General features: G+C 32.4%; 1 protein-coding gene and 1 pseudogene across 2 annotated transcripts; one reads left to right on the top strand and one right to left on the bottom strand.

Annotated features, from left to right (window-relative positions):
- LOC142620199 (receptor-like protein EIX1) overlaps positions 1–5,386 on the top strand; it is a 14,017-nt pseudogene extending 8,631 nt beyond the window's left edge.
- Positions 5,387–10,581: 5,195 nt separating this feature from the next.
- LOC142619689 (large ribosomal subunit protein eL36y-like) lies at positions 10,582–12,703 on the bottom strand. Of its 2 annotated transcripts, none has more exons than XM_075792901.1 (4): positions 12,586–12,703; positions 11,439–11,543; positions 11,003–11,202; positions 10,582–10,836 (listed from the first exon to the last, which is right to left on the bottom strand). In XM_075792901.1, the coding sequence occupies exons 2-4, from the start codon at positions 11,538–11,540 to the stop codon at positions 10,806–10,808; spliced, it is 333 nt and encodes a 110-aa protein (XP_075649016.1). In that variant the 5' UTR covers positions 11,541–11,543; positions 12,586–12,703; the 3' UTR covers positions 10,582–10,805. The 2 variants fall into 2 exon arrangements, with proteins under 2 accessions (XP_075649016.1, XP_075649017.1); XM_075792902.1 differs by having other exon boundaries at positions 11,439–11,546; positions 12,586–12,637.
- Between the last annotated feature and the right edge of the window lie 3,196 nt (positions 12,704–15,899).

Raw genomic sequence — 15,899 nt, 5'->3', positions numbered from 1 at the left:
AACACACATCTTTGTACAAGAGTACAAATATAGGCTATTTTGTATAAAAAGCACTCTTGACATCACTCGCTTTAGCATAAAAACTCCCTTTCTTTTTTGTTTTTCTCTCATTTTTTCCACCATCAACTGTCTTTTCACTCTCTTTCTCATCATCTTTTTTTGCATTCTCAATCTCACAATTTTTCAAGTTATTTTCTCTTTTCAGTTTCACTTGATCTTCATACACTTGTCTTGGAGTCAACGGTACAAGAGTAATGGTTTTATTATCTTTAACAAAAGAATACATATTCTTGAACCCATTATGATTGACTTTCCTGTCAAACTACCATGGCCTGCCCAATAAAATGTGACCCGCTTGCATTAGAACAACATCACAAAGTACTTCATCCTTGTACCTCCCAATTGAAAAAGAAACTAGCACTTGCTTATTTACCTTAACTTCTCCACAATTATTCAACCACTGCAACTTATATGGTCTAAGGTGTTTCAAGGTAGGTAAATTCAATTTTTCGACTAAAGTAGTGCTAGCCATATTAGTACAGCTCCCCCATCTATAATCATACTATATACCTTGTTGTTGACGTGGCATCTACTGTGAAAAATGTTCTCTCTTTGTTGTTCCATGTCATCCTTTTTGACTTGGGCACTTAAAGCACGCCTAGCCACAAGTGACTCGCCCTCCACTAGATATTCCACTTCCTCATCACAAGCATCCGCAAGTGATGGAATCTGGTCATCATCTTCCTCGCTTTCAGTTTCCACCTCTACATCAATACGTGCAATCATGGTCCTCTTATTTGGGCATTGTGAAGCAATATGACCTACTCCCAAACAACGAAAACACTTAATATCACGATTACGAGTTTGAGATTCATTTTTACCTTTGTAGACACTGGGAGCTTCATCTCTCCTTTTTGGTGGTTCGGCTTTGGACTTGAAAACAACCCCTTCGTCTTTCCTCCCATTTGACCTCAATAAAGTAGAGGAGCCCGGATTTTGAAATGACTGAGTTCCTTTCCTTTTAAGCTGTCGTTCCACCTTTATTGCCATGTGGACCATGTCCTCCAACTCCACATAGTGCTGCAACTCCACCACGTTGGCAATGTCCCGATTCAACCCATTAAGTGCTTCTTTGATCTTCTTGGATCTTGCTCTTGTAATAGGCCCAACTAGAACATGCAATGGATCCTTGAATGCTTGTTGATTCTCATCATGCTCGCTTGTGTCATATAAACAGTAGATATGTGGGAATTATGAGTAACATAGGATTAATCCCAAGACTAAAAAAAAAAACTTTGAAAAATATGAAGCATGCAGTCAAGCTAAAATTACAAAACGACCTCATAAAAATGTTGAAAGAAATACTGAATTGTTAGAACTAATTCACACAAATCAGTGTGAATTTGAAGGAAAATTAACTCGAGGAGGAAATAGGTATTTCATCACTTTTATTGATGATTTCTTGAAATATGCATATGTTTATCTTTTAAAAAATAAAAGTGATGCTTTTGAGAAATTTAAAGAATTTCTGAGAGAAGTTGAGAACCAATTCGGTAGGAAAATAAGAAGATTTAGAAGTGATAGAGGTTGGGAATATGAATCTATTGAGTTCAACTCATTTGTTCAGTCCTTGGGAATTATCCATGAAACTACTCCTCTATACTCACCTGCATCTAATGGTGTGGCTGAAAGAAAAAATAGAACTTTGATTAATTTAACAAATGCCATGCTTATTGAGTCAGGTGCTCCTCTAAATCTGTGGGGGGAAGCAATTTTAACAGCTTATCATGTTTTAAATAAAGTGCCACACAAAAAGACTAAACTCACACCTTTTGAGTTATGGAAATGGCATAAGCCAAATTTGGGATATTTTAAAGTTTGGGGTTGCTTAACCTTTGTAAGGTTAACGGATCCTAAAATACCTAAATTGGGTGTTAGAGCTACCACCTATGCTTTTTTTGGATATGCAGTAAATAGTACAGCCTATAGATTTTTGAATATTGGAAATAATGTGATTTTTGAATCAGGTGATGCTATCTTTCATGAGGAAAATTTTCCTTTTAAATCTAAAAATAGTGGGGGCAAAGAAGTTATAGAAAATGTGTTATCTCAACCTAGTTCTTCAACTCATTCACAAAATCAAGAAAATCTAGAAATTGAACTTAGAAGGAGTAAAAGAGCTAGAGTTGAAAAAGATTTTGGCCTTGACTATTATGTTTTTAATGTTGATGAAAATCCTATTACTTTGAAAGAAGCTTTGTCATCACCTGATTGTGTATTTTGGAAAGAGGCTGTGAATGATGAAATGGATTCACTTATTTCTAATAAAACATGGAAGTTAGTAGATTTACCACCTGGTTGTAAAACAATAGGTTGTAAATGGGTCCTTAGGAAAAAGCTTAAACCTGATGGCACAATAGACAAATTTAAAGCTAGACTTGTTGTAAAAGGTTTTAAACAAAAGGCTGATGTTGATTTTTTCGACACTTTTTCTCCTGTTACTAGAATTACATCCATTAGATTACTAATTACTATTGTAGCCATATATGATTTGAAAATTCTTCAAATGGATGTCAAAACAACTTTTTTGAATGGGGACCTAGATGAGAAAATTTATATGGACTAACCCGAAGGATTTGTAGAGCATGGTCAAGAAAGTAAGGTGTGTAAGCTAACTAAATCCCTATATGGCTTAAAGCAAGCTCCTAAACAATGGCATGAAAAATTTGATTCCTGCATGATTGAAAATGGATATAAATCAAATGAATCTGACAAGTGTATCTATTATAAATCTTGGGAAAACTCACATGTCATTATTAGCCTCTATGTGGATGACTTGCTAATATTTGGCTCTAATTTGCATGTTATAAATGAAACAAAAAATATGCTTAGAAACCCTTTTGATATGAAAGATCTTGGTGAGGCTAATTTTATTTTGGGCATGAAAATTACAAAAGCATGTGATGGAATATATCTTGATCAATCACATTATGTTGAGAAAATATTGAGAAAATTTAATTTTCATGATCACAAAAGTGTAACTACTCCTTTTGATTCTAGTGTTCATTTATTTCCTGTGAATAATGATGATGAGATTTTTAATCAAAAGGATTATGCTAGCATCATTGGTAGTTTGCGATATGCTACTGATTGTATTAGACCTGACATTGCTTATGCAATAGGAGTACTTAGCAGATTTACTAGCAAGCCTAGTAGAGATCATTGGCAAGCCATTGAGCGAGTTATGAAATATCTATCTGGTACCAAATTACATGGTTTGTTTTATAAAAAATATCTTGCTGTACTTGAAGGTTTCAGTGATGCTGACGGAAATACTTTGTTAGGTGATTCTCTGTCTACCATTGGTTACATTTTTACTTTGGGTGGTGGTGCAATATGTTGGAAATCTAAAAAAACAAACTATTATTGCTAACTCTACTATGGAGGCTGAGCTTATAGCTTTAGCTTCAACAAGTGAGGAAGCAAATTGGTTGAAAGATTTGTTGCATGAAATTCCTCTTTGGAAAAAACCAATACCACCTATTTTAATTCATTGTGATAGCACTGCTACAATTGGTAGAGTACGTAACCGTTTTTATAATGGCAAATCTAGACCCATAAGAAGAAAACACAGTATTGTGAGATCTTATTTGAGTAATGGCATTATTAATATAGAATATGTTAAATCTTGTGATAATCTTGCAGATCCATTAACTAAGATCTTAACAAGAGAGAGGGTTTGGAATACATCGAGGGGGATGGGACTAAAGTCCATAAAATCATGAGCCATGTATGAGGATACCCAACCTAAGGACCAGAGATCCTGAGAATTGGGTTCAATGGGAAAAACGAATCATACGATGGTCGTAAGAAATGCACTATTCATTTTTTAAATGATTTATTTTGTAAATAATTTTTTAATTGTTCATCCCTATGATGTAAGTGCATTTATCCTGTAATGTGGAGAGGTTAAGTAAAAAACTCTTAATGAAATTTGTAGCTCTTATGAGTAGGGTGTCAAAATTACAGGAGCACCTTTGACAAAATTTCACTTATGTGAGTGTGGAGGTGGGGCCGCTCCTTATGAGATTTGGACTTAATCTCAAATACACTCATGAAACTGGGATCAGCACACGGCCGTAAAGTGATAGCTATAAAAGCTTATGTCAACACCTGGATAATTATGTGTGAGCAATAATACTTTATTTCCCTTAAGTAGTCATAGTTCAAGTCGGAGACCACTACTGACTCTAGAATAGAGATTGTTGTTTCACTAAGTAAATGTTCAATGCAGAGCACACCTTCATGATGCATAATAATCCCTCTTTGCTTGGTAATTTCTCATTTTTCAAATTTAATATTAAAATGAGTGGGGGAATGTTAGTACATTTTAAATTAAATATGTTGAAACTCAAAATAACTGAAGATGAATAAAGAGATGAGTTATAAAATTTGTTAAAGAAAGAGTTACTTGTATGTAAGTTAGATTAAATAAATTTAAGGAAGTTTTCTAAGTTAATAAATAACATGTAGGTTCTATGAAGGGTTGGAAGACTATAGATATGGCTATGCTATGGACTAATTTCATATCAAGAGTGAATGAAGAGAAAAAGTTAAAAGCAAAAAGTATTGTGTGAGAGAGTAAATTCAATAATATTCCTTAATACTTGAGAGATTTTGAGTCAAAGAAAGGTGTTCTTCTGGTGGGGCTTTGGGCTTGAACACTTTGTGCAGAAGCTGTTCTAGCCATACAACATTTGTTGGGCTGTTGTATCCTGGGGGAGACAAGTCAGAGAAGGTCTGCACCGGTTACAAAGATTAGCCAACCAAGGGCTTGAATCTCCTTAAAGAGAGCGAGTGCCACGCCTCAGTCCAAATAGTGTTGTGTTTATCTCTTCAATTTAATAATATTCAGCATATTATTCAGTTTCTTTTTGTGTTGTTTACATTATTATTATATTTGTACCAACAGAATCAATTGATTTCTCCATAAACCCACTTTCTGGTCAAATTCCCTCAAGCATGTCAAGTTTGAGATTTTTAAATCATTTGAACTTGTCAAATAATAATTTGACTGGGAAAATCCCTTTAAGCACTCAACTACAGAGCTTCAATGCATCAAGTTTTATTGGAAACAAACTTTGTGGACTACCACTTTCTAATAATTGTATTATAAATTATGCAAACCCTAACAAAGAAAACAAAGGGAGTAAACATACTGGCGGACTTGAAGTGGATTGGTTCTTTGTAAGCATGGCACTCGGCTTCGTGGTTGGGTTTTTGGGGTGTATGTGGCCCTTTACTATTGAACAAGCAATGGAGAATTATGTATTTTCAATTCCTAGATCACATGGGGTACAAGCTTAAGAATCTTGTTTTGTTGTAAGTAAATATTGTAAGTTTCTTAATATTTAGTGCAAATGTCATGTTTATCAATATTTTAATGATTACTACTTATCAAAAATATTTGATGATTTCTAGATCATCTTTGTGCTGGTTAGTACTTTTTTTAGCTAATTCACTTCTTTGGCATATATGAATATAGTATCTTCCTATGAATGTCAAAGGAATCCAATTTGTAAAAACAAATTTTAGTCCATAAAAGCATTGTAGTATACTATATCTTGAAATGATGCCCTGTTTGTGTTACTATTACTCTCTTTTTTGTTTGAGTGAGGACTATTTCTATTGCTTAAAATGGAATTTTGATATCTTACTAGCTAAGTGTTCATCCGGCTATCCTGGTAACTCTCTTTAGAATTTCCTAAGGATCACTTTGTAAAGTCTCAACAAGATTGTGCATAACTAGACAACCTAATCATGTTTATAAAAAATTCTAAGGGTATCAGTTGGATCCCTTCCAAACAGTTTCTGAGAAGGAATCCTCGGCTACAAAATAGTGGCTCAGTAAAGTCTACCATTCCCCTGCCAAATCTAGCCTTTGATGTCAGAGGAGTTTTTTTTTTCTTCTGATAATCTCAAAGAAATAGATAAAAGCTACCTAGAATTTGGATTTTAAGGTTTTTTTAGCTTTTTTGTTTTTCTTGAAATGTTAATTAAATGTACACGATATTTTGATAAAGTAGTAACTCTAGTGCTATGCTTCTATTTACTCAGGTCTCCCAAATGGTAGTTAATTTACTACACCTTTCTCCTAAACAACAAGAAGTCTCTCAGCAATGCTTTCCTTGAGTTTTAGGATATTTAAAACTGGATGGTTCATTTTTTAAGAGTCATGGTTATGCTTGCAAAGGACCAATACTGAAAGGTACTGTAGGGGGATTTGGAAACTTAATTGGGAATGGCCATATGGAAGTTTTACACATTTTTGGTTCCCTATTTAGGTGGACAATTTCTCAAACTTCATATTGAAGATGAACATGAAACTTGCCACTTGCAAGTCAAGCTCAATAGTGTCCAGTGAAATTCTTTCTACCACTTGCAAGAATGTAGCGTACATGAAAATTCTCATGTGTCGAGAAAATCAAACCATAAACAATAGTCCACTTCTTTCTTAGGTGATATTTAAATAATCACTTTGGTTAATTACTAAAGAAAATGAATAAAGACATAAACATTACTTATGAGCTAACCATCAATGGCTGGTTTTGGCTAAAAACCTATTTAAACACACGCTTGTGTTGTTGCCTGCTATTAAACATGTAAAGGTTCCTTTACTTCAATTCTTCCTTACTTATTGCTTCATCAGATCTGTGTCTTTCATGATTGCTGCACTTCTCTTGTTATAGTTTTCTCTGTAATACCCTACAATTCAAGTCTATGAAAAGGAGTTCCAATCTAACTTGCAATGAGAAAGAAAAACAAGCCCTTCTAAGTTTCAAAGCTATTACAAGTCCTTCAAGTAGGCTCCTGTCTTTGTATGTTCAAGATTGCTGAAAATGGATTGGAATTTGACTTGACAACGTTGGTTGAAATCGGGTTGACCTCCACCTAGGAATTAATATTCTATTAATGAATATAGATTACCATTGGGTGGCAAGATTAATCATTTTTTTATAGGAGCTAGAACTACTAAATAAATTGAGTTAATTATTCTACTGATGAGGGCATTCCAAAACTATCGAAGTCTTAGAGCATTCCCATCAAGTGTTCTATAAAAATGCCATTTTGACACATCAAAAACACAACTTTATTATTTTAACACACCATTTTACAATTCATCATATATCACATCTTCTATTATTCAATTCTATACATTCAAATAATATATACAAATATTAAAATAACATAAAAAAAACTAACAATATATAAAAATACAAAATAAAAAACCCACCAACCCCACCACAACCTACAGCCCCCCTCCGCTGCCCGTACCCATCAACACCCCACATCCCACCTCACCACCATCTCACACCAAAACCACCACAGCAGAACACCACATAAACAACCAAAGTCAAACCCACCACATTAGAAAATCACAACCACCAAAACAAAAACAAAAAACACAATCCACTGCCCACCCACCCACCGTCGACCCATTCATCAGCCGGCCCTCCCACCATCGCATTTGCACATCAAAACCCACCACTATTGATTCGCCCATCACCATCGCAACCCACCCACCACTGAATTTACCCATTGCAACCCACCACCACCGATCCACCCATCACCATTTCAACCCACCCACTACCAAACCCGCCCATCAAATCACCACCAAAAAAAAAAAAAAACCTATAGCAACAGAGATCGGCATCAGGTCCAAAGTGCGAAGAAAAAAGAGTGAAAGAAGAAAAGATGAGAGGTTTATATATATATATATATATATATATATATATATATATATATATACAAGATAGAATTTCTACTCTAGCCTAATCTAAGTGTATATGTGTATGAAACTTCCTCCTGAAAACTTGAACTTCGGCCCTTGCCCCCTAACACCCTACAAGTATACGAGCAAAACTTAGATCTAGTACCTCAGGTGCAATTCCTTAGGTACCCTTCTTTAATTTTAGACATTTGTCCATTTTAAATATCTCTCTAAACGGCGTTAAAGAAATTTTTTTCCCCTTTTTCTCTGTTTCTAGCTTCCTTCAGTTTGTCTCTGGCTTCCTTCAGTTCTCTCTCTCTCTCTCTCAAAACCCAATGGTTTCAGATCTCTCCACATCTCAAAATGAATAAGAAATTTGACCAACAATCCCTTCATAATCTTTCAGATTTGGTCCATTGCAAGCGAAATTTGCCAGACCTCCAACTTGTTGGCTTCATCGGCAATTCCTTCAATTCTTACAACAATCTCAATTAGCAAATATAATAGTGACAGACATCCATGAGAGGTGGTAACGCAATATTTGTGATAGTTTCTCTTTTGGCATTAATGGGAGCTTCTAGTGTTGAAATTGTCGATCCAAAGAGAGAATCAGGTGTTCAAGGTTTTGGAAATTTTTGTACAGCAAAGTTCATCTCTCCAACCAATAAATCTATTTTAAATGAAAATTGAAGTCGACCTGTTTCATAATTTCGAAAACAACCTATGGATTATGGATTTTGCTAGAGAAGTTTTTCTTTAGATTGGGTGTGAGAAGTCCGAAGGAATCTGGTCATTGGGTTTTTCAGTTTTTGTGAGATAAAAAAAAAAAAAAATGGAGAGGATTTTAACGCTGTTTAGGGAGATATTTAAAATGGACAAATTTTTAAAATTTAAGAAGGGTACCTAAGGAACTGCACCTAAAGTACTGTATTTAAGTTTTACCCCAAGCATAAATGTTTGTGGAGTGAGCACCCCACCAAGGGTGCCCAGTGGTAAAAAATGAGAGGTTTGATGTCTAAGGAAGAATGAGAGAGGAGAAAAAAGAATAAAGTGATGAGAGAGGAGAGAGAAAAGAGAAAAGAGAAAAGAGAATAAAAAAATATTAAAACTTACACCATTTTTGTTCGTATCTCTCATATTTGAGATTTTACTGTTCATTCATACCAAATATTTTAACATTTAGTAGGGGATATCCCAAATGCAAGCCCATTTTACAATTTTGAGCCCAAAAGACCACTCCAACGAAAGATGTAAAATACAACTATGGCAAAAAAAAATATACAATTGAGCTACAGTGAGATTCTACATTTAGAATCTCACTGTAGCTCAATGGTAAAAACAAAAAATATATTTTAATCGATTTTGGTCTTCTCTCTCCTCTCTCAAATCATTATTTTCATTTTCTTTCTCTCTCTTTCTTTCTACTCTCTCTTCTTCTTGCTCTCTCTTCTTCAACGGCATGGAGGCAACGGCTTAGAGGCTCGACAACTTCTGTGGTGGAGGCGTGGAGACCGTGGGTTTGTTCATGGGTTTCCAGTGACCCTCTCTCTCTCGCCATAGCTGTCGGTGAGAACAGATGGGTTTCATTTTGGATTTTAATTTTTGATTTTGATTTGGCTGAATTTTGCTCAGCGGAGGTGGGTGGTGTGACTAAGAACGGTGGAGATCGGCATGGGTTTTGACGAGATCGGCATGGGTGTTGACAACGGTGGAGATCGATAGGTGGCGAGATTGGCGTGGCGGTGATCAGTGGGTGGCAAGATCAGTGGAGCTGTGATGGTTGTGGCGTTGTGATCGACGTGGGTGTTAATGGTTTTTTTTTTTTTTTTTTTCAATTTTGCCGATCTGGGTTGATGGGGATGAGGACTCTAGAAGAAGGTGAACATTGAAGCAGTGTAGGATTCTGGAAGATAAAATTGAGAAAAAACAAAAAAGGAAAAAATATATTTTATTCTGAAGATATATTATTTTAATGAGTAGAATAGAAAAATCGAAGTTTGGATGTTAAGTGTATTGAAAAATGGTGGTGTATAATTGATAAAGTGATTTTTTGGATGGTAAAATAGGATAGAACTGGGATAAATGAATGTAGATGCTCTTATGTGTGTATTTTTTTTTGTATTAGGCATGTTAAATGCCAAATATTTGGCACTTTGTTACACAGGAATGCTCAGTTTATATGCTATAGCATTTTCCTAGTAAAAATTGTATTGCCATCTTTACTTTGGTAGTACTTACTGCACAATGTTTATTGCAGATTTTGAAACTAGGCTCTATAGTAAGTATTATCTCGTATGTTTTTCCAGGCTAGGGTAATATTTTCCAATTTATTATGTGATTCTTAGTTTTTATGTAATTACTGGTAATTCCTCCAGAATAATAGTCAATTCTAATAACTAGAAAATAACAATGCACAAATTCAACCGCCTAATCCTGTAACAAAGAGATGAATGATATGATGATTATCTGAGAACATTCAGGAGGACAAACTTCCATTTTTACAGGATCAGCACTGTTCTAAATCAGAAATGCGGAGAAAAAAAATGAAGTCATTAATAGATATGAGCATTTTGACAAAACGATTTTAGTTTCGAGATTACAAACCATATTGTGTGCATACTATTTGGGGAGGGGGGAGGGGGGGGGGGGGGCAAAACCTAAGAAATCATTCTAGTAGGAAATTTTTATACTTGGTGCATAAATTTCAAGTAATAATTAAGGTACGCCTAGTATTTGGGCATGAATTAGAAGCAAGAAAATCATTTTTAGCAATGATGAGAAGAACAATTTTGGCAAGCAGGCACAATAGATAACTGTAAAACAACATTAATAAAAGATCAATGTCCTACCACAAAATAGTAGGCCACATCTAAATTCTGAAAATCAAAAATAAATGGTAATAAAGTACTTAGCATTCTCAAATCTCATTTGAAACAAAACTTAAAAACTCAAAACAGTCTCAGACTAAAGAGATTGAATAAGCTGAACACAACTCTAATAACAAGAGCCTCTACTTGAGATTGAGGTAGTAAGATCACTTTTTCTTTTCTCCACCTCCACCAGACCTGCATGCAAAATTCCATAAACAAAAATAAGAAATCATCGCTAAAAAATTCAAATTCCAAACTATATCATGAGTACCAAATTACAATAACAATGCTCAATAAAATTATAGTAGGACGAAACAGAACACAGAATTTAAAATTTATGGAGGCTTGATAATAGACTTACCTCATCTTACGGAGAACGTTAGACATTTCCTCACGCTTCTTCTTTGCCCTCTTGTGTGTGCCCAACTTTCTTTTAGCAACTTTCAAAGCACGCTTATCCTTTCCAACTTTGAGAAGCTCAGTGATCCTCTTCTCATATGGGGCAAATCCAGCAACTTCCCTGATCAAGCTCCTCACAAAGAGGACTCTTTTACTGGTTTTCTACATGTAGTAAAAACAATGGAAATAGATCATATTAACAGGTTGTGACATGTAAAAATCTTAAAGTTGAGATTTAAGTGCACAGAAAGAAATCATAACCCAAGGCAACATCTTCATTAAGATGATAAACTCAATGCCCTATTTTGCTTTAACAACTCCCACAACATGACTTGGAGGTATACAAACAATGAAGATTCAGACCCTGTAAAGATACGGATGGAACAAAATCAACTTACTCCTTTGCGATCAGAGGGACGTGGAGCCAATTCTTTCTTAGTCACAATGTGGCCTCTATTCGCGCCCACAAAAAGGCCAGTATTTGGCTGTTTTGGAGCCATTACCTGCTAAGAAAGTCAAAATTCAGTTAATGTATAATCAAAACAAAATCACAGCATTCTGCACCCACAGATTTGACACATTTCATTCTTAAGTTATTTACTGTAATCAGCCAATTTTGAACGAACATTTAACTTATTAGAAAATCACAATTATTTCGATGTTCATCTACATTAGACCATTCTCACTTATCAAACCAAAACAAAATTACAAATGACTGTACATGCAAATTTGCTTCATTAAAACCTAAAGTTTTTCATTATGATCAGCTGATTGTGTCCATACATTAAGCTGAGATTTCTTGACGTTCAATTCAAGGGTACATTTTGGTTATAATAACATTTATCTCATTCTCTTATCATTTCCTACAATCAATGAAGTCTTTAAACTATATTAATGCTCTTCAACAAGCAAATTCATTGATTTATAAGGGTAAAAGTAAAACCCTTAAAAAAAAGTAAATTATTTTACATATAGAAACCTTTCATGAACAAAACCCAGTTGAGTTTTCAAAAGTATCACATATATTCTTCATATAAATCTCAGCAACAAACAGGTAGCAACCCTCATTTAACAAAAAAAAATTGCCATACCTACTAAATCCCCAAAGAATCTTTCATTAAAACCAAATAAAAGAACAAATACTAACATGGGCTCTCATATATATTCACAAATACTTGGAATATGCAAAACTCAGATCCACAATACAATAGCAAGCCCTTGTACATATGCAAATACAGACTTATTAACACATTAGAACTCTATACCTAAACAAACACATATGAAAACAAAAACCATTAACTCCAAGCCACACGCACAGACACACATACACATATAAAATAAAGAATTTGAAAACTGGGTTTTGTATTGTCTATGGGAAATGAATGAAAGAAAAGCAAAAATAATATTGGTACCTAAAAAAAATCAAAGATTCAGAAAGTGAACTGTGTGATTCAATGAATGAGTGAAAGTGATCGATTATACTAACAGATTAACGTGTTAGAGAAAGCCCAATGAGAGAGAGAGAGGGAGGTAGGGTTTTGTTACCTTGAGCTTGGAGGACTTGAGGCGGGTCTGAGAAAAGAGGAGCTAGGGTTTTCAGGGTTTGGTTGTGATTGGATTTATATACGAACTCGGATGAGGAAAATGGAAAAAAGTTGAAGGGTGATTTCGTCAATTCGAGGAAAAAAAGGTCCATGGGCTTATATGCGTGACAGTAGGGCTACAACACTAGTGTGGGCTAATGAAGCCCGTAATTGTTGTGCCTCGGCCCAATTACCGACAAGGAGCAAGGAACAATACCATAAAATTGTTGTAAATAGTTTTTTTTTTTTTTTTTGGGTGTGTGTGTGTGTGTGGTAAATAATGACTATCATAGAACTAAAGAGAAGCTACAGTGTTATGAGGACAGATCCTCTTCTAATACACAAGTAATCAGAAAATAAAAGCATAGCAATGTCAACAAGCAGACTATCAAAAACAAATGTCTTGTTGGATGAATGGGCTCTTTGTAATTAGAGCGTCCGCACACTTGTTGACTTTCCTAAAACAGTGACATATTTTCATTTGGAGAATTAGGCTGACAATGTTTCTGCAATCCATAATAAGAGAATAATAATTATTATCAAATTTGTCAATAAAAAACAAAACAAACCATTCTTCATTTGGAATTTCATAGTGGGGGAGAGAAAAACACAGCTTTTGTTAGGATAGAGAGATTTCATAATTTGTACATGGTTATTAATTGCTCGCATGATACTTGTCTTATACTACTGAATCATTATCAATTTCAAGCTCATCTAACAAATTGTCTAAATCATATTATATAGTTATGATATCATCAAATTCAAACAAATGATACGTTGAATTCAATTTTTATTTAATAGATATAAATTAATGCAACGGCTTTTCGTGATTGCAATGGTTATATATTATCTAAAATGTTACTATCTTGTTCTGGTAAGAGTAAAAATGCTTTTTTTTCTTCCAAATTTGAATCATTACAAAAAAATATATAAGAGATTCAAAATATAAAAACACTTATCTATCAAACTTCCCATCTTAACTCTATTAAATAAAAAAACCATATTAACTTTATATTTTAATTTACTTTCTTCTTCTCTTAGGGGAGGAAAAAACTACGTGTTCTTCAAATTTGAATTCACTTGACATGAGTCTTGTAGTTTAGTTCATATTTTTTAGTTTTTTTTTTTTTTTTCCAAAAAAGATGTTTGTAAGAGGCAAAATTTTAGTGACAAATTCCAAATTAACATGTCATTAAATTAAATGATGACATGTGTCGTACAAATTGATATCATATTGGCATATTGAAATTTGCCATGTACCATTTGGCTCACAAGATAAAAATAAATTTCTTATTCAAAATTTATGGATAATTATCTTTATTAAAATAAATAAAATAAAATAAAAATAAATTTTATATTCAAAATTGATGGATAATTATCTTTATTAAAATAAATAAATAAAATAGAGATAATTATCTATCTTTGTTGATTATTATCTTCATCAAAACTAGTATGTTAACTCCATGCAAACGCACAGATGCATTTAAAATTAAACAAAATTTTTATTATAAAAATATAAATCATTAGTCAAATTAATTTTTTTTGAAAGCATGCAATACATGCATTCATGCATACATATAGATATATTTAAAATTAAATACAATTCTTATCATAAAATATAGACAATTAGTCAAATTATTTTTTTAAAGTAAACATAATTAGTCACATATTAAAATTCTTACCTAAATTTAATATTACTTATGATCATTTTTTTCTAATATTTAATAAAGTAAAACATGTGCGATTTTTTTTTATGTGGGGATTTTTATTTTATTTATTTATTGAGAAACATATGGTAATTTTATTGAGTATATATGATTTTTAAAAAAATAGTTCATTAATATTAAATTCTTAGTATTTTGCACTCATTAACTCACTTGACACAAAGATTAAAAAACTTAAGTAGACACATGGCACAAAATTGGATTATAATTTCAAATTCTAATTCAAATTTCTCTAAACTTTACCTATTAATATATATATATATATATATATATATATATATATATATATATATATATATATATATATATGACTTATAAATTTGAATTTCTTTTAGTTATATGATTATGTTTTTTATAGTTTATTATATTGGACTCTTCGTTTTCTACATTAAATTAACTAATTTGGCATAAAAATTTAAAATTTTAGATTAGATGGGACATGTGGCGTAAAATTAAACGCTAATTGAAATTAAATTTTTACACTAAATTAATTCACTTGGCACAAAATTCTAAAATTTAGATTAGATGAGACATATGACGTAAAATTAGATTATAATGGAATTCCAATTTGAAATTTAATTGGATTTTCTCTCTACTTTACCTATTATTATATACTAGCATGTAACCCTATGCAAACGCATAGATGCATTTAGAATTAAACTAAATTTTTATTAGAAAATATAAATAATTAGTCAAATTAATTTTTTTTAAAGCATGTAACACATGCGTACATATGGATATATTTAAAATTAAACACAATTTTTATCATAAAATATAGATAATTAGTCAAATTATTTTTAAAAAATAAATGTAATTAGTCACATTTTAAAATACTTACATAAATTTAACACTACTTATGATTTTTTTTTTTCTAATTTTTAATAAGATAGAACATGTGGTGATTTTTATTGAGCATATGTGATTTTTTTTTTTATAGTTCATTAATATTAAATTCTTAGGGTACGTTTGGTACACTGAATGGGGATTATAATAGGAATTGTAATCTTTATTACCAGAAATAAAATGTGTTGTAATATAATAACTAAACATATTCATTAGTTTAGTTGTGAGTTATAACATTAGAATGAAACTTAACATTTATTTTAGGAAATTTCTTGCTCATACAATTAAATTTAAGAGAGATATGTGTTATTTTTTATGATGTTTTATTTTTATAATTGTTAGATGTATATTGAAAGTTTGTTTATTTAGAAATATATTAAATTTTGAAATTATTACATTTACTAAGGAATTGCTAATACAACTTTTTAAAGAGGAATAGTTATTCCTCATTTTGAAGAATAGTTATTCATAAGGAATGATTGTTCCTTGTAATAAAAATATAACCAAACTAAAGAATAACTAAATCATAGGAATAACTATTACATTACAACGCTATTACAATCTACTAAACATGCCCTTAGTATTTTGCATTCATTAACTCACTTTACACAAAAATTAAAAATCTTAAGTAGACTCATGACACAAGCTTAAATAGATAATTATGATATGGTTCCCACATAAATTTAGATACATGAAGCAAAATTGGATT

Source organism: Castanea sativa, chromosome 12 (genome assembly GCF_040712315.1).
Source record: "Castanea sativa cultivar Marrone di Chiusa Pesio chromosome 12, ASM4071231v1".
NCBI lineage: Eukaryota > Viridiplantae > Streptophyta > Magnoliopsida > Fagales > Fagaceae > Castanea > Castanea sativa.
Note: the sequence above shows the minus strand (reverse complement) of the source record. Positions and strands in the feature narration are given on the sequence as shown.

Coding starts and splice junctions, on each gene's coding strand:
- LOC142619689 (XM_075792901.1), bottom strand. CDS start 11,540: ATGGCTCCAAAACAGCCAAATACTGGCCTTTTTGTGGGCGCGAATAGA. Junction 11,203..11,438: donor GTCCCTCTGATCGCAAAGGA/GTAAGTTGATTT, acceptor TACTACATGTAG/AAAACCAGTAAAAGAGTCCT. Junction 10,837..11,002: donor AACGTTCTCCGTAAGATGAG/GTAAGTCTATTA, acceptor TTTTGCATGCAG/GTCTGGTGGAGGTGGAGAAA.